Source organism: Eurosta solidaginis, chromosome 4 (assembly GCF_040869045.1).
Source record: "Eurosta solidaginis isolate ZX-2024a chromosome 4, ASM4086904v1, whole genome shotgun sequence".
Lineage (NCBI taxonomy): Eukaryota > Metazoa > Arthropoda > Insecta > Diptera > Tephritidae > Eurosta > Eurosta solidaginis.
Window position 1 is genome coordinate 139,624,565 of NC_090322.1, and position 25,476 is coordinate 139,650,040.

At 38.2% G+C, this 25,476-nt stretch overlaps 2 protein-coding genes across 7 annotated transcripts in view; one reads left to right on the forward strand and one right to left on the reverse strand.

Moving 5' to 3' along the window:
* goe (gone early) overlaps positions 1-25,476 on the forward strand; it is a 235,801-nt gene that overhangs the window by 42,113 nt on the left and 168,212 nt on the right. For 3 of the 5 annotated variants that reach the window (XM_067783105.1, XM_067783107.1, XM_067783106.1), the window contains 3 exons: positions 14,576-14,968; positions 15,067-15,417; positions 17,359-17,520. In XM_067783105.1, the coding sequence (XP_067639206.1) occupies positions 14,698-14,968; positions 15,067-15,417; positions 17,359-17,520 (784 nt within the window). In that variant the 5' untranslated portion in view covers positions 14,576-14,697. Of the gene's footprint in view, positions 1-14,430; positions 14,447-14,575; positions 14,969-15,066; positions 15,418-17,358; positions 17,521-25,476 lie in introns of those variants that run through there. The other 2 variants (XM_067783108.1, XM_067783109.1) reach the window with 2 other exon arrangements.
* On the reverse strand, positions 17,976-19,192 carry LOC137250406 (uncharacterized). 2 transcript variants are annotated; one of them, XM_067783139.1, is made up of 3 exons: positions 19,031-19,192; positions 18,472-18,771; positions 17,976-18,409 (listed from the first exon to the last, which is right to left on the reverse strand). In XM_067783139.1, exons 2-3 carry the CDS (start codon positions 18,752-18,754, stop codon positions 18,111-18,113), a joined length of 582 nt encoding a protein of 193 aa, XP_067639240.1. In that variant the 5' UTR covers positions 18,755-18,771; positions 19,031-19,192; the 3' UTR covers positions 17,976-18,110. The 2 variants fall into 2 exon arrangements, with proteins under 2 accessions (XP_067639240.1, XP_067639239.1); XM_067783138.1 differs by having other exon boundaries at positions 18,472-19,191.

The window sequence follows — 25,476 nt, forward strand, 5'->3', positions numbered from 1 at the left end:
CATAAAGCTACTCAAGATAGATAAATGCAAATGACTTCCAAATAGGTTTTTTTAGTTTGCTTGTGTTTTGTTTGACATTCGCTTTTCTTCTCATCACTATGTTTAAAATTATTTCCTATTGGCAGTGGGCGAGTCACAAATTACTGTCAATTGCTCTCAATTGATTGCCTTTTTTGCATACAATTCCGAACAAAGCGATGAGCTAAACATACGGATAAAAGAAACGAAATTTACAAGTACTTGTATATTCAGATTGGAGTCACTTTATATCAGCAAATGTATAATGCAAATGCATATACTGAAAGAAAACAACTGGTAAGTTCAACCGAGTTTTCTGTCTCTTTTCGTCCATCTCAAATAGCTGTTGAATCAATTTCGCAAAAACTTGATCATCAAAGTCACAGCTCTGTTCAAACAAAAAAAAACATCCTAAAGATTTTGTTGTTGATTTTTCCAGGCCCAGGATTTTTGGTGTGGTGGGCGTGTTAACTAATAATTATTAGGGTCACATTAAAAATAATAATGAAAACTTTTATAAAATATCGGGAAAAGTCCCGAGGATAACAATCCTAATACGCTAGCGGTAGGCGAAGTCGAAAAGGACCTCAAAAGCCTAAGAGAAAAGGGACAGGTGGAGGGCAAGGCGATGACGAAGGCTTCACGACGAAGGTGCTGGAGGGGAACAAACAGCGCAATGTTGCTGCGGGTCTTACAGATAAAGATCCGACACAGTAAAGTGGCGTCGAGCGAACTCCTACTAACCATTGAGGAGGGTTAGTTTGACGTGGCGCTGATCCAGGAGGCATGACTCTTATCGGGAGGATAGGTTTCTGGACTCAGCGCGCACGCATTTGGCGTTTACTACGCTCTAACCGAAGGAAGGGTGCAAGCTGCAGTCATGGTAAAGAAACGGCTGCATTCATATATGCTGCCTAATTACATAACTGATTGTGACGGTCGAACAGAAGAATAAACAGGCATTTATCCATGGCCCATACTGCCAAGTTTCCACCGATGGAGGGCAAGAGGCTAGTACAGGACGAAGGACGCAAAGGGCGGTTGGTCATAGGCGCAGTTGAAAATGCGCACCACAATGCGTGGGGAGGAGAAGATACGAATGAGGCGAATCCCTATTTTGTTACATCCTGCAAACCAATTTGCAGATTGCCAACAGGGAAGTGTCCCTACATATGTACAACATCCAGCAATGTTCTTGATATTACATTGAGATCTAAACGTCATATATCAAGGTATGATTGGACGGTTCTTGCTAGACTGTCCTCCCACCATGCATATATCAGCTTCAGCATCCCCCTAAAGAGGGTAGAGAAGGTAGAAACCTTTAGAAACCCTAGGCCAACGAGCTGGACGAAATTCCAGAAACATGCAGAAACGAAGCTGGGACAACCCAAAGAGGTTGCCAATGTGGAGGAACTGTAGGAGTCCAATGATTTCCTAATAAGGACGCTTATGACTGCGTATAACAAAGCCTGATCTCTAAGAAGATTCAGAGGAAAAGAAAACCCACCGTGGTGGAGCAATAAGCTGAGTCTTCTAAGAAGACAGGTAAAAGAAATGTTTATGCTAGCAAAAAGCGCGGAAAGGGAAGCGTTTCGGGACGAGGACAGGGATCTATTGAAGATCTACAAGCGTGATATTTCCAGAGCGAAGAGAATCTGATGGAAAAATTTCTGTGTGGTCATAGAATGCTCCAGTGAAACAGCACGGTTGAAAAAGTCCTAGCAAGGAGAAATTTCATCCAGGGACCAGGAGTCCCTTGAGTTGCTTTTCGATACAAATTTCTCATCGGGAGGTGATTCAGAAGAGCCAGCAGGCAGCACTCACACTTTGATCACGGAGCGGATATTGCCGAGCTTGGTGACTGATATCAAGATCGAATGGGCGAAGAAGACGTTCTCTAAGTTTAAATCGCAGGGCCCATATGGTATATTCTCGGCCTTGCTACAAGTTTCAAGTAGGGCGGTGGTGGAATGGTTTAAAATAATATTCGATGGGTGCATAAGACTGAATCATGTACGGCGCTCTTGGAGAACTGCTAGTGTAGCTTTCCTACCAAAGCCGTGGAAGATCGATGACTTGTATCCCAAAAACTACAGGCCCATTAACTTACCATCATTTCTGCTCAAAACCCTTGAGACTCTGATAGATGTGTACACTAAGTCCAACGTGGATGAAAAGCTGCTCTCCACAACACAGCATGCGTACACCAAAGGCAAGTCGGTAGACACCGCACTGCATAGGGTGGTAATAAGCATAAAGGCAGCCCTGGAATATAAGAAGTATGCTCTAGGAGTCTTCTTAGACATTGTCAGGGCTTTCAATAATGTTTCTAAACGGGCGATTATGGATGGTCTTAATTAAATTAAAGTACATCCAGCCTTAGCCAGATGGATCGGATGCATGTTAAATTGCTGGAAGATTACCTCACAATAGAGATTGTACGAGGACGTGAAATCAGTAGACAGGGGCATGCCGCAGGGAGGGGTGCTATCACCTCTGCTGTGGACGCTGGTCATAAACTAACTGCTTAGGCGATTGGATGAAAAGCTCGTAAAACTTACAGCTTACGCAGATGACGTTGCAATTGTCATAAGTGGAAAGTGCCTTCCAACGATCAGCTCTTTGATGGATCGGGCGATTTGGAATATTCATACCTGGGCATCTAATGTCGGGTCTTGTTTACTATGTGGTACAAAGTCCCGAATTGGACCAGGCCTAAGTTAGGAGGGGTGACCCTGGAGGAGAAACCTTGCACAAAATATCTAGGAATCATCCTAGACAGTAAGCTGTCGTGGAAGCTCAACGTGGAGGAGAGGGTGAGGTAGGCCTCGACGGAACTTTATGCATGTAAGAGAATGCTGGGTTGTACGTGGGGTTTATCTCCCTCTCTTTTTTATTGGATATTTACAGCGGTTGTAAACACTACCCTATATTATGGAGTTCTTGTTTGGTAGAAACCCGCACAAAAAAGAACCTACCTCAAAAAATTAGAGATGGTATGCAGGCTATCAATACTAGGGCTCCCGTACAGCTAGAGCCCTGAAAACAACCCCGACGGCTGCACTGTATGCCATTTTGCACATTCCACCTGTAGACCTGGTAGCAAAGAACATAGCGTTAACAACTACAACGAGGCTCAGTGCGTCGAGGCAGCTTAAGCGCAGACCATACGGCCATATTAGTATAGTGTCATCAATAACAGGACGAACAGACTACCTGATTCCCTATCTGCGATTCGAGTGGGCTCTTAAAGCCACAATAGAAGTGGATGATTGGCGCAAGGGTGCTCATATGATGGACGAAGCGATACATGTGGACACAGATGGTTCCAAAGTAGTGGAAGGAGTAGAGTTTGCTGTATACTGTTCTGATCCGGAAATAAACAGACCCTAAGAGCTGCCATATCACTATAGCGCTTTCCATGCGGAAGTATTAGCCGTAACCAAAGCAGTAGAAACACTGGAAGAGAATAGCTTAAACTGCAGCCGTGTTAACTTTTATATTTACATCCAAGCAGCAATTAAGGCAATAAACTCACATAGCATAGCTTCTAAAAGTGTTTTAGAGTGTAAGCAATCCCTGGAAAGAATCGAAACGGAGAAAAGCACTGCCTGCTGGCGTCACATGCCTTTAAATTAGGCTTGGTCAGTGATAGCAGGTGTAGGAAGTGCGGGTTGGAGGAGGAAACGATTGAGCATGTTATGTGCTCGTACCCTGCGCTTGCCAGGCTAAGACTCCAGCTATTAGGAGTGATACAGCTGTCACAAGTGGCATAAGCAACAGAAAGCTTTTAGTATGTGCCAAGAGGTCGGAGTTATTTTATAACGTAGGTTCTGGTTTTTGATGCCGTTTTTCAGTTGTTGTCATTTCTGGTAACAATACGGACTCATTCAGTCCATGAGTGGCCCTCATGGACCGGCCAGCTCAACGTTACCTAACCTAACGGTATTATAGAATTTCTATGGCAGGATAGTCTTAAGAGATCACATCAGATTTTTGATGCAACATCGTACGCTGATAGATGAGTATATTGCACGTATTTGCATGTAGGGTGACCAAAACCGCATCACCAGCGCCATCTGACATGAAAAAGTAGCAAACTTCCAACTTTTGTTGCAATCAGAGCATAAGAAGAAGAATTAGTGCTTTCAGACTTTGCAAGTGAAATTATATTTTCCACTCGTTGGTACTTTTAGCAAGTGTTTTTCTAGTATAGTGGGAATGTTTACAACAGTGCTTAGAGAAATTATTTATGTGAAAGAAAAAAGTAGAGAGCGCCGTGAGCGTATGTTTCTTGAACGGTGAGTTGACCCAACTGCCAAATGAAATATTTATTCTTAAAGGGACTATTTAAATACTGTGCGATATCAGTTAAGCTTTCTTTCGCCATTTATACGTCTGAGTGTAAATTAGCCTACTGACCCACGGTTGTTAGCACTTAAAAGTTAATCAACTCATACATTTTTTATATACTAAATGTGTGCAAACATTAGGGTAGCCGACAAAATCAATTTTTTTTTAAGGTTTTAGAGAAATTTTATAATCTCAATTCAAACAAAGTTAAAAGAACCACTGCTCTACTCTAACCCAATCTCTCTTGGGTTTGGGTGGTAATTCAAACTTTACTTTACGTTTACAAATATCAATACCTTAAATTGAGATACAAATGTTAGCACCTCACTTGTGAAATAAAGTGAAGATGATGTGGAGCTAGCTCGTTTTATTTCTGTTTTCGTCCACTGCTTTTGTGTTGTTTTGGCATGATTAATGGTTTTTTAATGGGACGCTGTAACAATTCACATGATGATTGAGGTTCTTTTAGAAAGTTAAACCAGGACAAATTATTGCGTGTATATGTAGCTGACACTAAACTCTAATGGGTTTTGAAATAGTCGGCTATACCGACTGCTGCACCCTGTCTCGGCTGCCGTTCCAAGAACTTCGTCTAACGCCCTATCTATTCGATTGAGGAATGCCATATCTCAGAATTTATTTAGAAAACGTCCAGCTAATGTCAAAATGTTTTGAATTTGAGCTGAGATAAACAAATTTGGAGATAAGGCGTTCTTCAACGAAATTCTGGAATAGGGCGTTATTCAAACGTTTTCTCAGATAGGCCGTTTTCGAAGCGACAAACGAGACAGGGTGATATTCCATTCAGCAGTCGATACGGTCTATCAGCGTTGTTTTATTTTGTTTTACTTCCTTTCTTTATACATAAAATAATATACAACTTTGTGAAATATGCCTTTTACAAAAATAAACAACCTTGCCTTGAATACGGAGTAAAGTATAAATAGTTGTAATGGCTGTCGTTGCGGGCTTGATGTGCTTATCTCGGTTATTTACAGACTAAATCTCATCAATTGTACTGCTTTCCTTTCATCTTTTTAAAATCTTTCCTTTTTACCGCCGTCAAAGATTGAATCTTACCTTGGGCGGCTTCAGACCTGGCCAGTTTGTGATAAGACATACTTCCAAGACCGTGACGAACGAACGGTTCCGTGGTATATGGCTACCGCCGTGGTGTGTCGTCGCTCTGCAGTATTTTGGCAATTACTTCGAGTGTATTTTTGCCATGAAATACCTCTTAGCTCCTTAGTATTTTTTTAAAGGGGTATTCCAACGTGACGAGTGGAACATTTCTTTCGTTGATTACTCAAATTTAAAGTAGTAATCTCTCTTTTACTAGTAATTAAAAAATGTTTAAATTGTATCACTTATCTACATCAAAAATTAATCACCCTTCCACATTCAATATATATAAAGTTATGCAAAATATGGTCCGATGGGCGCAAGACACCAGATTAGAATTTAAGTGTGCTCTGGCCAATCAATCCACAACCAAGACGATCACGCAAACCGCGCCATCAGCATGCTTAATATTGCGTATTGAAACCCAAAATAAAACGAACTGATTCGACCTTATCAGTGCGGCGTCAGACCTGGTAAATCTACTATCGACCAGACCTTCACATTGCGCCAGATCACCGAAAAGACCGATGATAAGAGACTTGACACTTCCCATTCCCGTTTGTGCAATTTCTTTAACTAAATGCTGGAGAAAATAGTTTTCCGATTAAGCAGAAGTAAAGCGTAATGGCATAATCTATTATAATAATACAATCTATTATAATAGTACAGTAGATATTATTGGGCATAAAAAACCCGCCGTGATTTCTGCCCTCTCGAAATTAGCTAAAGAAGCAAAACAAGGTCTTGCGGTAAATAAGCACAAGACAAGAAAATATTGTTGTCATCCAAGAAAGAATCGCAATATTCGCACCTCAAGTCGCGCATCATACCTGTCCTGATGTATAGCTCATAATCATCTACGGTGTCAAGAGAAGATGAGATGGTTCTCGGGCTGTCCGAGAGAAACGATTTCCGGAAGATTATGGTTCTGTCCGTGAAGTCGACGGAGAGTACCGGAAGAGTTACAATGATGAATTGTATGAGCCTTTTACAATTTGTACTTAACTCCTAATCGTTAATTAAATAACAAGATTTTCCGTACAAATATTTCCCTTCGATAATCGGTAATTATGAACAAATTTTAAAGATTCCGATTTTTTTCATAGACAAAGAACTACCTCTAGGGTGTCATCTCGATGTGGAAGCCCGTAATAAAAGAGAAACGTGAAAATTTTACAGCTAATAATCTAGTTACTATGGATGTGATATGTGTGATCGCGTAGATTAACTATTGTGGATTTATTGTAATTTAGTGCGTATGTAAACATGGCATTACGCAGATATGAAGATAGGGCAGCAAATAAAAACCCAAAAGGTTCGCTGGCTAGGACATGTTAAGCGAATGGAAGAATTTGGGTAATGCAGGGGGCGAAATTGACCTCCATTGATGCTCCCAATTTACGTGCTCCCTCAATGTATAAAAACTCCAATGAAACTGAACTGCATTAAACGGTGCTGACAAATAAATAATTGACGGTATAGCCTAGAGCCGAGCTGTTAGGGAATGCATTCCATTTGGAATACTTATTCCTTTAATTGCAGACCGGGATGATTGCAATACTTTTTTGTTAGTCCGGAATAATGAATACAAAAATTATTTTTTGTTATACATATCTTTTTGCATTCCGGATTAATTATGTATTTCTTTTTTTTATTCTATGGATTGAATTCTCGGAGGAGTGCTTTCCGCAATCCTTTGCATTCCTTTTGCTTTTCAATTCTTTTATTCATTCGCGAAATGCTTTTAAAATTTGCAAAAAAGAATAATTAGTCCGGAATAACAAAAAAATTAATAATGACCTAAGAAAATTTATTCTCTTTTTCAAAAAAAAAAAAGGAAATAAAAATAAAAAATTTTAAGCACTTCCTTTATATAAATGGACAAAAGTCAGCGAAAAATGTCTCCTTGTATAAAGACATATTCTTCCTAAACTTTGATTTTTTAATTTTGATATAGAAATTGCTAAAACATTTATGAGAAGTAAAAATATAAAAGTGGAGCGCACATTACTTCGATTGCAAAGTTGGCAGGAAGGGAGATATTATTAGTCAATCAATTCCACTCCACTTTGGTGTGATGGTAGCGTGCTCCGCCTACCACACCGGATGCCCTGGGTTCAAACCCCGGGCAAAGCAACATCAAAATTTTAGAAATAAGGTTTTTCAATTAGAAGAAAATTTTTCTAAGCGGGGCAGTGTTTGGAAAGCGCTCCGAGTGTATTTCTGCCATGAAAAGCTCTCAGTGAAAGCTCATCTGCCTTGCAGATGCCGTTCGGTGTCTTAACCTATCTGTTAAGTTTTACGCTTGTAGCTCAATGAGAACTTACATAAAAATCAATACCAAAATTCCCTCCGTTCCGTTTGATTTTTCTAAATTTCCGTGCGCCCCCTAGCGAAACTTTTTGTATTGTGTCATCGGCTGTCATCGACCTCTAAATTGAGCTCTAAATTTTTAAGCTCTAGCCCATCCAGAAGTTACTTAAAACCCGGTTTCCAAATTATTATCTAATTTTTTCGATCCGTGCGCCACCTAACGGAATGTCGCGGTGTCTTAACCTGTCTCTGAGGTTTCATGTTTGTAGCTCAATCTCACTTTAAAATCGATCTCAAAACACCAAATTTCCAAATTCTTATCTAAATATGTGACGCACGGATCGAAATATATAATAATATATATAATAAATAACGGAATTTGTTTCTCCTTTTCTTAAAATTTCTCGGCGTCTTATCCTATCTGTGAAGTTTTACAGTTGTAGCTCAATGAGAACTTCCATAAAAATCAATCCCAAAATATCTCATCCCGTGCGCCCCCTAGCGAACCTTTTTGTATCGTGTTATCGGCTGTCATCGGCCTCTGAATTAAGTTTGAAATTCCACGTCTCTAGCTCATCGAGAAGTTACTTAAAAGCTGGTTTCAATATTTTTAAATTCTTATCTAATTATTTCGATCCGTGCGCCGCCTAACGGATTTTTTTCCTTTTGTTGCATTGTCACGGTGTTCTAACCTATGCATAAAGTTTCACGTTTGTAGCTCAATGATAAGTTACTTACAAATCGATTGCAAGATTTGTATGAAAAGCGGACAAACATTCAACCGACCTAATATAAAGAAAGTAAAAAGGCTGCAAACCAAAAGTATTAGCCAGGCAAAGAGGCCCTAGAGTAAGCGAAATATTTTTTAGACCTTGAGCCAACACAAAACCAAACTATTTTTCAAAACCAGCAATTTCTTATAAAAAAAAAATCAAATATCATGGTTAACAAGTAAGGAAGGTTAAGTTCAGGTGTAACCGAACATTACATACTCAGTTGAGAGCTATGGTGGCAACATAAGGGAAAATAACCATATAGGAAAATGAAAGGAGGGTAACCCTGGAATGTGTTTGTATGACATGTGTATCAAATGAAAGGTATCAAAGAGTATTTTAAGAGGGAGTGATCCATAGTTCTATAGGTGGACGCCATTTAGGGATATCGCCATAAAGGTGGATCAGGATTGACTCTAGAATTTGTTTGTACGATATGAGTATCAAATGAAAGGTGTTAATGAGTATTTTAAAAGGGAGTGATCCTTATTTCCATAGGTGGACGCCGTTTCGTGATATCGCCATAAAGGGGACCAGGGGTGACTCTAGAATGCGTTTGTACAATATGGGTGTCAAACGAAAGGCATTAATGAGTCTTTTAAGAGGGCGTGGGCCTTAGTTCTATATGTGGGCGTCTTTTTGAGATATCACCATAAAGGTGGACCAGGGGTGACTCTAGAATTTGTTTGTACTATATGGGTATCAAATGAAAGGTGTTAATGAGTATTTTAAAAGGGAGTGGGCCTTAGTTCTATAGGTGGACGCCTTTTCGGAATACCATTATAAAAGTGGACCAGGGTTGACTCTAGAATGCGTTTGTACAATATGGGTATCAAACGAAAGGTGTTAATAAGTGTTTCAAAAGGGAGTGGGCCTTAGTTCTATGGGTGGACGCCTTTTCGGGATATCGCCATAAACGTGGACCAGGGGTGACTCTAGAATGCGTTTGTACGATATGGGTATCAAATGAAAGGTGTGAACGAGTATTTTAAAAGGGCGTGGGCCTTAATTCTATAGGTGGACGCCTTTTCGAGATATCGCCATAAAGGTGGACCAGGGGTGACTCTAGAATTTGTTTGTACGATATGGGTATCAAATGAAAGGTGTTAATGAGTATTTTAAAAGGGAGTGGGCCTTAGTTCCATAGGTGGATGCCGTTTCGTGATATCGCCATAAAGGTGGGCCAGGGGTGACTCTAGAATTTTTTTGTACGATATGGGTATCAAATGAAAGGTGTTAATGAGTATTTTAAAAAGGAGTGGGCCTTAGTTCTATATGTGGACGCCTTTTCGGGATATCGCCATAAACGTGAACCAGGGGTGACGCTAGAATGTGTTTGTACGATATGGGTATCAAATTAAAGGTATTAATGAGGGTTTTAAAAGGGAGTGGCCCTCAGTTGTATATGTGAAGGCGTTTTCTAGATATCGACCAAAATGTGGACCAGGGTGATCCAGAACTTCATCTGTCAGGTACCGCTAATTTATTTATATATGTAATACCACGAACAGTATTCCTTCCAAAATTCCAAGGGCTTTTGATTTCGCCCTGCAAAACTTTTTCATTTTCTTCTACTTAATATGGTAGGTGTCACACCCATTTTACTAAGTTTTTTTCTAAAGTTATATTTTGCGTCAATATACCAATCCAATTACCATGTTTCATCCTTTTTTTCGTATTTGGTATATAATTATGGCATTTTTTTCATTTTTCGTAATTTTCGATATCGAAAAAGTGGGCGTGGTCATAGTCGGATTTCGGCCATTTTTTACACCAATACAAACAAAGTGAGCTCAGATAAGTACGTGAACTGAGTTTAGTAAAGATATATCGATTTTTGCTCAAGTTATTGTGTTAAAGGCCGAGCGGAAGGACAGACGGTCGACTGTGTATAAAAACTGGGCGCGGCTTCAACCGATTTCGCCCTTTTTCACAGAAAACAGTTATCGTCCTAGAATCTAAGCCTCTACCAAATTTCACAAGGATGGGTAAATTTTTGTTCGACTTATGGCATTAAAAGTATCCTAGACAAATTAAATGAAAAAGGGCGGAGCCACGCCCATTTTGAAATTTTCTTTTATTTTTGTATTTTGTTGCACCATATCATTACTGGAGTTGAATGTTGGCATAATTTACTTATATACTGTAAAGATATTAACTTTTCTTTTAAAATTTGAATTAAAAAAAAAATTTTTTTAAAAAGTGTGCTCCGATTTTGCTAATTTTTAGTAAGCAGACATATAGTAATAAGAGTAACGTTCCTGCCAAATTTCATCATGATATCTTCAACGACTGCCAAATAACAGCTTTCAAAACTTCTAAATTACCTTCTTTTAAAAGTGGGCGGTGCCACGCCCATTGTCCAAAATTTTCCTATTTTTATATTCTGCGTCATAAGTTCAACTAACTTACCAAGTTTCATCGCTTAATCCGTATTTGGTAATGAATTATCGCACTTTTTCGATTTTTCGAAATTTTCGATATCGAAAAAGTGGGCGTGGTTATTGTCCGATATCGTTCATTTTAAATAGCGATCTGAGATGAGTGCCCAGGAACCTACATACCAAATTTCATCAAGATACCTCAAAATTTACTCAAGTTATCGTGTTAACGGACAGACGGACGGACGGACGGACGGACATGGCCCAATTGAATTATTTTTCGATACTGATGATTTTGATATATCGAAATCTATATCTATCTCAATTCCTTTATACCTGTACAACCAACCGTTATCCAATCAAAGTTAATATACTCTGTGAGCTCTGCTCAACTGAGTATAAAAACGGTCAAATTAAAAAGCTTTTTTCTATTCCAAAATTAATGTATCGTACCCTAAATAATATTATGATTCATGATCATATTATGATTATCCTTGAATAGTCACTAATGATTCATATTTTTAAACACTTTTCATTAATCTTTGATGGGCAGCGTTTTGTCAAGCGTCACGATCTGAGATTGCTCAGCTACAGAAGAAATTTCATCAGCCAAGCGTAATACTTAAAGAGAACAGAAGCAAACGTATTATACATTAATTTAGAGAGGTGAGAACAATCTTTTTTATAGAAAAAAGGGAGTCCGAGCTATCAAATGTGTTTGAGTGAGAGTTATAATCTTGGCATAAACGCCGAAAAGGTTAATTTTGTTCGAAATTCGTTCTACATTGTTTCAGCAGAAGAGGTTTGAAGTGTCTCGATGTCCGAGAGGGAACGCAAAAGTTCACTTCATTCAGAAGGAATGGGCTCGAAATTGATCCATTTAAAAGTTTTGTCATAAATATTACACCAAGCATTTCCCTTCGACTAGCAAAAGTTGGAAGATTGATAAGCTTTAATCGATTAATATAAGGTGGAAGATTAGTTAAAGAGTCCCATTGGAAATTTCTTAAGGCAAATAGTAAAAATTGTCGTATTTGATATCGCTAGAACATTAAGTTTTACTTGTTTTGCAGCAACATTTGATTGCTTTTCACAGTCATTTTATAACCACATTCATGAGCATTTCTCAATCAAAGATGATGATTTTTCGGATACTCAGCTGAGCAGAGCTCACAGAGTATATTAATTTTGTTCGCATAACGGTACCATGTAGCGGCATAAACTAATCGAGATAGATATAGACTTCTATATATCAAAATGATCTTGGCGAAAAAAGAAATTCATTTAGCCATTTCCGTCCGCCCGTCCGTCCGTCCGTAAACACGATAACTTGAGTAAATTTTGAAGTATCTTGATGGAATTTGATATGTAGGTTCCTGAGCACTCATCTCAGATCGCTATTTAATTTGAACGAAATCGGGCTATAAACACGCACACTTTTTCGATATCGAAAATTTCGAAAAACCGAAAAGTGCGATAATTCATTACCAAAAACGGATAGAGCGATGAAACTTGGTAGGTGGGTTGACCATATGACGCAGAAAAGAAAACTAGTAAAATTTTGGACAATGGGCATGGCACCGCCCACTTTTAAAAGAAGGTAATTTAAAAGTTTTGCAAGCTGTAATTTAGCAGTCGTTAAAGATGTTATGATGAAATTTGGCAGGAACGTTACCCCGATTATTATATGTGTGCCAAATAAAAATTAGCAAAATCGGATGACGAACACGCCCACTTAAAAAAATTTTAAAAGTCAAATTTTAAGAAAAAATTGAATATCTTTACAGTATATAAGTAAATTATGTCAAAATTCAACTCCAGTAATGATATGGTGCAACAAAATACAAAAATAAAAGAAAATTTCAACATGGGCGTGGCTTCGCCCTTTTTCATTTAATTTGTCTAGAATACTCTTAATGCCATAAGTCGAACAAAAATTTACCAATCCATGTGAAATTTGGTAAGGGCATTGCTTCTATGATGATAACTGTTTTCTGTGAAAATGAGCGAAATCGGTTTGAAGCCACGCCCAGTTTTTATACACAGTCGACCGTCTGTCCTTCCGCTCGGCCGTTAACACAATAACATGAACAAAAATCGATATATGTTTACTAAACTCAGTTCACGTACTTATCTGAGCTTACTTTATATTGGTGTAAAAAATGGCCGAAATCCGACTATGACCACGCTCACTTTTTCAATATCGAAAATTTCGAAAAGTGAAAAAATGCCATAATTCTATACCAAATACGAAAAGAGGGATGAAACATGGTGGTTGGATTGGTTTTTTGACGCAAAGTATACATAATTTTAGAAAAAACTTTGTAAAATGGGTGTGACACCTACCATATTAAGTAGAAGAAAATGAAAAAGTTCTGCAGGGCGAAATCAAAAGCCCTTAGAATCATGGCAGGAATACTGTTCGTGGTTTTGCATATATAAATAAATTAGCGGTACCCGACAGATGATGTCCTGGGTCACCCTGGTCCACATTTTGGTCGATATCTCGAAAACGCCTTCACATATACGACTAGGGGCCACTCTCTTTTAAACGCCCCATTAATACCTTGAATTTTATACCCATATCGTACAAATACATTCTAGAGTCACCCCTGTTCCTCCTTTATGGCGATATCTCGAAAGGCGTCCACCTATACAACTAAGGCCCACTCCCTTTTAAAATACTCATTAACACCTTTCATTTGATACCCATATCGTACAAACATATTCTAGAGTCACCCCTGGTCCACCTTTATGGCGATATTTCGAAAGGCGTCCACCTACACAACTAAGGCCCACTTCCTTTTAAAATACTCATGAACACCTTTCATTTCATACCCATATCGTAAAAACACATTCTAGAGTCACCCCTGGTCCACCTTTATGACCATATTTCGAAAAGGCTTCCACTTATAGAACTAAGGCCCACTCCCTTTTAAAATACTCATTAACACCTTTCAGTTGATACCCATATCATACAAACACATTCTAGAGTTACCCTACATAGCGATTTTCCCTTATTTTGTCTCCAAAGCTCTCAGCTGAGTATGTAATGTTCGGTTACACCCGAACTTAGCCTTCCTTACTTGTTTCATCATATCTCATACACGACTACAGCATCCAATATTAGCTACAATCAACGATTTGAGCGTAACGATCGAAGTCACTTAAAGAAGACCAAGTATAGATCTTAATTCTACAACGTTTTGTATCAATGCAATTATAGCTTGATGTTTTTGACGATCGTAATTGATGGGAGATGCTGGAGTCGTGTCCAGGTATGTTGGGCAAATTTCACTTACCAGCGGTTCAAACTGTTCACAACTGCCGTGGGGGCCATTCAGTATGTCTCTTCTGGAAAGACTGAGAAAATTTATTAAAAACTGATTATTCAATTCTAACCACTTAATGTAAACACATTTGATTCAAAAACGATTCCAAAAAGTGATCGAAAAATGCTTTTTCAGTTTTTGATTATGAAAAGTAATCATATTTGATTATTTCTTTTGTTCAGTTGTATGATAACCTACAAAATATAATCAAATTGCATTGATATGTAGAAAAATTCGAAATTTACCATAAGACCTTAATACATTTTGTCATTGCTTTTAGACATTAACCATATAACGGACTTCATTGTATTCATCCATAATGTTAAAGATTTGACAAAGTTGTAAAACGAATAAATTATCTTTAAACTGGCAAAAACTTACTCCGCTATCACAACAAACAAAATGTCCATTAGTCAAGGGAAATATAAGCCCAGTATTTCCGCCATCGATGAAGTGGATGACCGCAGTCTGAAAAATGATGATCTACAGAAGCAACAAATAGAAGGTAGTGAAACGGCGCCCTTGACCATCAATCAACAGAAATTGCACATAGAGCCCAGCAATCGTACGGGAAAGGATGTGGAATCACAAATTGACGAAAATATTGGTGGTAATGGGAATAGCAAAGTTGATGGCGTTAATGGTGCCACAAGACAAGCTAACGGATTTCGTGGTGAGTGCACATGCTAACTTCATTACTCATCCATTTAAATGAAATCTTCATTATCATTGCATTCATGACACATTTTGTTTCTTTTACTGCTCTTACAGCATTTCTACTTCCAGGTCGCCTCTCTTTAGATGCAGTGATGCAGTTATCACGTAAGCGTCGTATTCTTTACATTACGACCATTTGTCTTTGTGCATTACTATTAGTAATTATTGTAATGATGATCGCTTTTTGGCCTGAAGTGCCATTCTATTTTCGCGCTGAATTGTGTCTTGAGAAGGAATGTGTACAAACTAGCCAACAATTGCTTTTATGGGCTAATATCTCAAAAAACCCCTGCCACGACACTTACGAATGGGCGTGTGGGAATTTTGAACGAGAATATGCGGAAAATGATTATTATGTAATAAAACGTGGGGAATGGAATTACAAAACATATAATGAGTATAGAGGTATGTTTCTAGTATATATCAACAACGTATTCTACTAGAAAGGTCGTAACTTAAATATTTATTTAAAAACGACGTTTATCAGACATTCTGTTAATAAGACCGTATCTTAACGAAGTCGTTAATAAATTCTTATTTATTATTAAAAAGGTTGTAATTGAAATAAAAAAATTTTCAACAGAAGAAATATGAACTTAATTTAGTTGAATATCTTTCCACAATTCGTTAACGACTTAACCATTGCTAAACCATATTATAGACGAGACATGAATCTATATTCGGGTCTACGAATTTATGTCTCGTGCGAATTGTGAATAGGAAATAAATTAAGTTATTGCATAGGGTGATAATAAGCATAGAGATAGCCCTGGAATATAAGGAATAGGCTCTAGGAGTCTTCTTAGACCTTGCCGGGGCTTTCAATGTTTCGAAATGAGCCATTAGGGATGGCCTTAAAATCATTAAAGTACATCCAGTCTTAACCAGATGGATCGGCTGCATGTTAAATTCCAGGAAGATAACATCACAATGGGGATTATACGAGCCCACGAAATCAGTGGATAGGGGCACGCCACAGGGAGGGGTGCTATCACCTCTGCTGTGGACGCTGATCATCAACCAACTGCTCAGGCGATTCGATAAGGGACCCGTAAAACTTACGGCTTAGGCAGATGACGTTGCAATTGTCATAAGTGGAAAGTGCCTTCCAACTTTGATGGATCGGGCGCTGCGGGATATTCATACCCGGGCATCTAATGTCGGGTTGAAAGTCAATGCGGAGAAGACGGATATGATATTGTTTACAACGAGGTACAATGTCGCAAATTGGACCAGGCCTAAGTTAGGAGGGGTGATCCAACAGGAGAAACCTTGCACAATATATCTAGGAATCATCCTACACAGTAAGCTGTTATGGAAGGTCAACGTGGAGGAGAGGGTGAAGAAGGCCTCAGCGGCACTTTATGCATGTAAACGAATGCTGAGGTGTACGTGGAGGTTATCGCCCTCTCAATCTCATTGGGTTTTACAGCGATTGTAAGCTCTATTCTATACTATGGATTTCTTGTTTGGTGGAAAGCCACACAAAAAACAACCTACTTACATCAAAAAATTAGAGGTGGTATGCAGACTATCAATGTTTAGCATTAGGGGAGCCCTGAAAACCCCGACGGCTGCACTGTATGCCATACTGCACATTCCACCTGTAGAGCTGGTTGCAAAGAACATAGCGTTAACAACTGCAACCAGGCTTGGTGCCTCGGGGCAGCTTGAGCGCCGACCAAACGGCTATAGTAGTATAGCGTCATCAATCACAAGGCGAACAGACTACCTGATTCCCTATATGCGCTTCGAGGGAGATCTTAAGACCACAATAGAGGTGGACGGTTGGCGCAAGGGTGTTCAAATGGCGGACGAGGCGATACGTGTGTACACAGATGGTTCCAAAGTAGTGGAAGGAGTAGGGCCTGCGGTATACTGTGCTGATCCGGAAATAAACAGATCCTACAGGCTGCCTGATTACTGTAGCCGTAACCAAAGCAGTAGAAACCCTGGATGAGAATAGCTTAAGCTGCAACCATGTTAACTTTTATATTAGGAGTGATACAGCTGTCAGATCTAGAAACTTCTAGTATTTGCCAAGAGGACGGAGTTATTTTATAACATAGGTCCTGGTTTTTGATACGGTTTTTCAGTTTGGTCATTAAAACACACTTCTGGTAACACTACCGACTCATTCTGTCTATGTGAGGTCCTCATGGAGCGACCAGTTCAAGCTAACCTAACCTAACCTCGCTCGGATACGGCCTTATTAATATAATATCTGAGATACGTCGTCTTTGGCAAAACTAAAGTTACGACCTTTTACTTCTTTATATTATTATGACTAGATTTGGAATTCTATTTTCGTATTATTTTGTTGTTTGCATGTTGGGGGCAATGCAGAATTAAGTGAACTCAATCGTTTCATATCTATGTTACCATCAACTGGCGCATCCTATACAGTGGAATCGATGATTTCGAGCTTATATCGGTCGTGCCGTGAAATCGATACACTCGATAAGAGCCAATCGGATTTGCTGTTAAGGAAGGCAATTAAATCAGTGGGTGAGTTATAACTATTGTAGAAATCAAAGCGTAGTTGTAAATTAAATATTATGTTTAGAGTGGAGTCTTATGCCATATTTAAGATTTTGTTCTTAGTTTGAGCATCACCTGAGTGTTTGAAGTGTGAAACTGGGCTTGCGTGCCTACTTTGGAAACGACTCTACACCTCCTAGGTTGAGAGGATTGTGCATTATGCAAGCTATGTTAGACTTTTGGTTTATAAGCTTGATAAATTACTGGGCAAATTTTAAAATTTTTCAAAAGAAAAAATTTTCGTAGCTTATTATCTTTATACGTATAGATTAACAAAAGATTCGCCGTAAAATAAGGAAATAAGACGGTTTCCAATGTCTTCGCAAGACTAAGTAACAGATTGAAAAGATGTGCTCATTTCCCACCCTTATATCGGAGCTTCTTTGAACAGGTATATATATAAATGTTTCAAAAAATTCAAATCAGTAATTATTTTCGATCTTTATTTCGAGAGGTCTAACTTTGATTGGTCGGGAGAATAAGGTTCCGTTCCTTGAGTTTCATTTTTTTATAACAGTACCCTATTAAAATGTTTATCGAGTTTAGACGGCTTTAAATTAATTGGAAGGTGGTAGGTAAATGTGAGATTTGACAGTGTTCGTACTGGAGGATCCAATAACTCCACTGCCAAAACTTTCACCAATGCCAGAACTGCCACTGGAGGAATAACTACTGCTGCCAACACCGGAGCTGCTACTAGAGCCATTGCTACTACCACCATTTACAACGCCATTTAAACCATCAAAATGCCCATCAGCTCCATCGGCGCCACTTCCAAGAATACCCACGACAGATTGCTGTTCGCCAATACCGCCATTGGTATGTTCCGAGGTGCCTTCAATTTTGTCGTACTCAGCTGTTTGAATAAAATAAATAAATATAAGGTTTTAGCATGTATTATCGTGTCCGCTCATTTACCTTGAATTTTTTGTTGCACATGATGCGCCTCCTCTTCAGTCTTGTACTTAATGAATACTACTTCTGGTTTCGAGGGCTTTTTGGGCGCTGGTGTAGCAATATCGTTCACTTTCAGCGTAGAATCCTTCTTAGTCAATACATAAATGACCGTCTTCTCTTCTTGCGGCGCATATTCAGCTGAAAGTTTGACATTAGCGGCACTCGATGAGGGCTCTTTTATGAACACAACCCGATAATTCTTCTGTGGGCGACCAATAACGAAATGTTTTGTTTTTTCTAACATTTCATGATCTTCTGGCTCTGAAATAGTGATGAATTGTTTATGTAAAATAGGAGATTCAAAACCATTTGAATGTTGGTTTTGGTCTCCAATGACGGTGTGAGCTGTGCCAGCATTAAAGTCTAGAAATGCTGCCAAAACCAGTACTAGCGCTAGTTTCAGCAGTACCTAAACCGGCACCGAAGCTTCCAGCAATATTGGAGCCGTGACCAAAGCCTCCTACTTTGTTACCGATGCTACTGAAACTAGTACCACTACCGAGGCTTTCAAATCCGATACCACTGGGTACGTTTAAGCTATCCGGCCCACTTAGGACGCTTGAGGATCTGCTGACTTGGTTACCAGAAGCTCCTCCAAACGAATCGCCAGCATTATAGGTGTAACGTTGTGGCTTAGCATTGATAACTGTCGTGAGAGAGCATATAATCTAAGGAAAGAGAGATATGGAGTTTAATGTTTGCTTTTAAATGCCCTTTAAGCTGAGTCGTTGATTACCAAAACGGTACGCATTTCTTAGCGTTTGCCTGTTTACTTTAATCGAAAAAAAACTGAATAATACTGTTAGTAGTATTAAGCCTAAATGACGAGTTTGCAATAGCTGATCGCTGTTTTTATAGTTTTAAGAATTTTAGATAAGCTATTAGCTCATTGTTGCAATTTTACTGTCGGCTTCGACCATCGTCTCGCCAAAATAGTAAAATTAAGTTAAGTTGCTAAAACAGCTTACTAAATTCTTATTGTTTGGAATAGAAACAAAAAAAAATTCTATTAAAGTAGCGGTCACTAGTTATTGACTATTTGACGCTCGTCTTAATTAATTGATTGTTAATTATAACTAGTAAAAACGCGGATTTTGATTGAGCTCTTCAGGGATTACGGTCATATGGCAGTCATTGTAAGAATCTAACAAATACGTAGTTTTATTGATGCGTACATTAGGACAGCCCAGTTTGTATGGATACAATTTTCTTTCATCTCCATGCTAGTCGTGTTTACTGTTGGCAGACACTAATTCGAAACTCTCAATGATTTCGTATCATTAAGAACCAAGGCGGGCGCTTTTGGCTGTTTATAAATCGTTGTGTGATAGCTTTCTTTTTGATCTTCTAAACGGGTTTGCATTTATTTAAAATACCGAGCAAAATTTTTGGCGCAACATTCACTATGTTTTTATTCGGCTGTCTGGCACATCTGGCACATCTTTCACATTTTAACCTTTATGTAACCGGTAGTCTATATTTGTAGTAAATTTTGTAAAACAAAAGAAAAATACTTAGCGCGGTTAACTTCCAAGGAGATTTACGCCAAACTGCGTGCGTCGTGCTCCTTTAAAATTTTCCTACAAATTGGGGGGACGGGACCTATATGTTTTATGCCGACTTCGAACGGCATCTGCAAGGCAAATGCACTCGGAGGAAAACTTTCTGTGGACGCCAATTTGGAAAAAAGTCAAATAAAATTAAAAGCCCATAAACAGCAGGGTCCGATGTTTTCATTAGCTTCCTAATTATCAATTCTAAGTCGATAAAGTGCATATAATCATTCGAACCCTTATTTGAGGCGGCAGAACAGCATATATCGATTGCGCTAAAGCTCTCAGACACATAGTTGGCGCTTTTTTTTTTTTGCGCTATGGAGTTCGACTAAGACATGACACCATGGACAAGGTGCTTAACAAGATGAAAGCCTTGAGTAAGCTAGTAGTAATATCAGCTCAAAAAGTTATGTTTTGACAAGTTGAAGTAAAGACATAATAAAATTCTCCACACATTTTATATATTGTCTACAAATGTAAACTACCGGCTGAGAGATGCTGTTTTTTTTCTAAGTAGGGTTTGGTGGTCGACTCCATAGTGCCGTCTTTGTGTTTGGGGTGTTTTAACCATCTCACAATTGGCAACATATTTATGACACGTAACTACGTTCCCGGACATCAGGGACATGGAGGTAATGAACATGCAGATTACCTAGCAAAGCAGGGTGCTACAGCAGATTTCTATGGTCCAGAGCACTTTTGTGGACTCACAAAAGCACACACCAGGGAAACCATAAGTAACTGCGAAACAAAACAATTCCCACGTCACTGGATTGACTGCCCAGGGCAAAGACAGGACTAACTGTTTATACTTCCGGCAACGAAAGTATCAGCCAAGCTCATTAATCTAAGCAGGGAGGACCTACGAACTCTCACTGGGTACTGTACGGTACACTGTGGTCTAAAAGGGAAATATAACAAATGCTAAGAGAGTAGACGTGTTCTTACTTCGTTGCAATAAAATACATTTAGAAACAGATATACGTCATTTTAATTATTGAAATTACGCGGAAGTTCTTAGTTAAACCATTTGCAACCAGTTTGTGGAATCCGTTTTTGTCATATTTTGCTTGCTTTTGAAATACGTAAATAAATTTAATATAAATTCACAATATGGCTCAAAGACCAAAGACTAAAACTACTCGGCAAACAGCGGCGGCATCTTTCCCACTTCTCACTCCAACGTTCGCTAAATTTTCAACAATTGAGAGTCCACCGCCAATTTCGAGTGAGATTTCGCGCCTAGAGGCAAAAATGATTCTGTGGAAAGAGAGCATCGTGGAACATCTAAAAGAGTCAGAGGAGCGAGTTTTGCAGAGAGTTGGTGAGTTGGTAGCGGAGATAGCAAATTTAAAAATCAATTATAGCAAAATGGAAAAAAGGGTTGAGTTGGCTGAAAGTGAATGTAGACAGCTTAGATCAGATGTAATTTCTTTAAAAAGCCAGCTCAGTGAATGCTAAAATAATGCGGTGCTGTCTGATTTATTGTTAAGTGGGGTCCCCCAAACGCCAAATGAGGATTTGTCTGGAGTATTTCAGGGCATATGTCGCACGGTTCAAATAAGCGCGCCAACAATACGTGATGTTTTTCGAATTAAAAAGAGCAAAAATGGCAACTCACCCATAATAATAAAGCTCAATTCGCCTACCGAACGCTCTTTGCTTTTAAGAGCAATTGCGAATTTTTGTAAAACAAACAAAAGGCCATTGACACTCAGTGATATTGGGCATAGTGGAAATGGCAAAATATTTGTCCATGAGTGCCTAACGAAGAATAACCGCGAGATATTACAGTATGCATCACTGATGACATGATACGAAACTTTTATTCTCTCTCAATTCGTTTCCAGGAATGGGTCTTGAAGTTCATTCGATTGTAAACAAAAGTTCGTTCGTTTCCAAGAATGGGTCTTGAACATCAGATGGCTATAGAGTTGCCAAAACTACCCAAAAAAAAAAAAAACTCCAAGAAATCCGTTCGGTTTCATTATTTTCAAAAAATCAGCAAGTAAGGTGATAAAAACTTATTAAAATTTATAAAAAAGGCAAAGTTTTGTAGAAATATTTTGTTGTAGATAAGTGAAAAAATATGAAATAATATATTTCGATTGCGTTGCTTTGCTTTGTTGCGCTTGCACCGCCATAAGATAACAATGAACGGCTAGCCCCTTTTTCACTTTGATGCGACCAAAATATTTATTTACATACATATGTATATCCACATACAATAAAAAACGCAAAAGATTTATAAGAAATTACGAAATTAGATCACTTGGTGAAGTATCTGCGTTGTCGTCCGCAAAAGGCTGTTAATTATACATGTTGCGTTAACCTATACGTATACCTACAAATTATCTCAGCTGTCAAAAGTGGAATGTTGCAACGCTCCACAAAAACCTGGCCTTTATGCATCCATTTACATCAATGCGAAGACTAAGAAGCTGAATTTTTCTCCAATCGAAAGCTGCTGTCAAAACCCGTTTCGTGTGCAGCCCTTCGATGAAAGGTATTGTCACTGATAAATTTTCCACGGGTGAAAAATAGTTATTTTTTCTTCGGATTTGTAATCCTGACAAAAATTCGAGTTTTTTGATATCCCATTTGACAATCTTGAGTAAGTTTTCAGTGAAAATTATAAATTAAACCTTTACCATGTAAAATACCCCAAAGTTATTCTGAAATGCCCAAATTTGATTTTGAGTATGATGGTATCTATGGCCAATATTATAAAAAATGCACATTTTCACGTGCTCTCAGAGAGCGAGAAGTTTCATATTATGTCATCTGTGGTATGCATTGCAACTGAAAAAACAGAAGCGAATCACTGCTGTTTTCTCAATTCATGGATGTGTGTATGTCCGCGCTAGTCAACAAAGCGAAGCGCAGAAAATTAATGACAGAGAGAGCGCTGATAAAATTGCAGCAGTCAGCACATAGAAAAGTACTCAACCATAAACATATGATAAACATGACTTACTCATTATTGATTTTTTGTTTATTCTCAATTTTTATTACTTCTTTTTTTATGGTGTTTATTTCCCTAACTTTACTCTTTATGTTCTCAATATTTCTAATTGATTTTTACAGCTTACTTAAAATCATCCAGCTTGTTTATTTTGATTATGGATAAATTGACTAGAGTTGGGTCGTTTCGTTCTGAACTTGTTCAATTGACCGGGTCTCTCAACTGAACAAGTGAACTAGATCTTCGATTTCGGTTCTTTTTGTTCTTTTAGTTCATTTGTCTTTTAGTCCGTTTTATCTAATGTTATTCTTTCTCTCTTCTCGTTCGCGAACATTGTAAATTCACACATACATACGCAGAAATTCTGAGCACGAATGTCGATGATGCCACTTACACTAAAGATATGTGTAGTCATCTTTGTGTGTGGCACTGCTACAACAATATATGTATGGACTATTTATGAAAAACACGCTTTGTAAGAAACTTATTTTTACATTTATTAAACTTGAAAAGTTCATATTTACAATTTGTGTCTGTACTCTTTCAATTTCCTGGACCTTCCGAAATTTGTAACTTTTTTTGAAGTTAATTATACTTATATATTAATTTATTTATTCATTACTCATTTAAATATACCTACACAAAGCATTGCTACATACACACCCTCATCTATACTTGTTGGCTTTTTTCGCGGGTGCGAGGAGCAGTGATTAAATTTGCTTGAAAAAAAAAGAACAGATGAACAAAAAGAACAACTTGTTCGTTCATCAGAAAACTAAAGATTCGAATCTCTGAAATGAACGAAAAAGCACAACTCTAAAATTGACCAATGATTATGCTGACAGTGGGCATGTAAGGTTCATACTGAGTCAAATTTCAAAAGAACATGCATTTAATTTATGTCACCTAAATACACGTAGTCTTACGGTTGAAAAATTAGATTATCTTTCTTGTGTATTTGCTGAGCAAAATATTGATTTAATTTGCATCACTGAGACTTGGTTTAGATGCAGTGTTGACGATCGGTCATACGCGATTAATGACTATGCATTACTGCGAAATGACAGAAAAGGCAATATTCGTGGTGGTGGAGTTGCAATTTATTGCAGAGAGGTTTTAAACCCAAAGATAGTTTATTGTTCAGATGACGCAAGTGTGGTTGAATATATTTTCATTGAAATAGGTGACTCACGAACAAACTGCTTCGTAGCGTGTATTTATAACCCGAGTAGGACTAACGATTTGGAAGATTTATTTAAGAAAATTTCTGAATTTACAGTTAAATACCAACATGTTGTCATCTGCGGAGATCTTAATGTTGATCTTCTTATCAACGATTCCTGTAGTAGAAGCATTCTTGGTAATTTTCAGGCTTATGACTTGAACATTGTTAACCAGTTCGCGACACGCTTTGCGCCAAATAGTAAACCTAGCATGCTAGATCTTATATGCGATAACAATACTAAGTTTGTAAACCATGTTGACCAAATTCCTATGGAGGGTATCTCTGACCATGAAATGATTTTCCTATCCTATGTTTTAAAATTTAATGCAATAGAGCACGACATAGAATTGACGTACAGGGATTTCAATGGCATAGTGATAGAAGCATTAAATGAAGAGGCCTCTCGTCTGGACTGGAGTGGATGTTTTTCATTTTCTCAGTTAGATGAAAAGGTGAAATATTTTAATAATCTTGTCCACTACCTCTTCAGTAGATTTGTACCTCTTAAAACCATTAGAGTTCGAAGTAATAAGAAACCATGGTTTAGAAGAGAAATTTTAAATCTTATAAAAAAACGGGGTAGAGGATACAGGGAATGGAAGATATCTCAGAGTGAAAACCACTGGGAAGTTTACCGCCTTTTGCGTAACCAAGCTACCCTGTGCATTCGGAATGCCAAGATAGCATATCTAAACACAAAATTTAATAATAATTTGCCCCCTAAAACGCTTTGGCAAAATCTTCGCTCGTTGGGAATATCTAATAACAGTAAAATTCAATGTAATTTTGATCCAAATGAAATGAACCAGCATTTTTTGGGCAGTAATTCTGATGGTAATACTAATGATAGTATCGATAATATGTCTTTCAGTGTAGGCAGTACACCAAATATCAATCGCTTCGATTTCTCAGTGGTTACAGAGGCTGAAGTGTTAAACGCTATATTTGCTATTAAGTCGAATGCTGTAGGAATCGATGGAATTAGCATACGATTTATCAAACTGATCCTTCCTGTTGTTATCTCTCCGCTTACTCACATTTTTAATTTTTCTGTAACTAGCAGTAGTTTTCCTAGTCAATGGAAAATAGCCAATGTTGTCCCGGTCCCCAAAACTAAGTCTCCGAGCTCCTGCAATGAGTTTAGACCGATAAGTCTGTTGCCTTCTTTATCGAAGGTATATGAGAAGTTATTGGCAACGCAAATAACTGAACATATAACT

Coding starts and splice junctions, on each gene's coding strand:
- LOC137250406 (XM_067783139.1), bottom strand. CDS start 18,754: ATGTTAGAAAAAACAAAACATTTCGTTATTGGTCGCCCACAGAAGAAT. Junction 18,410..18,471: donor TGTGCAACAAAAAATTCAAG/GTAAATGAGCGG, acceptor TTATTCAAACAG/CTGAGTACGACAAAATTGAA.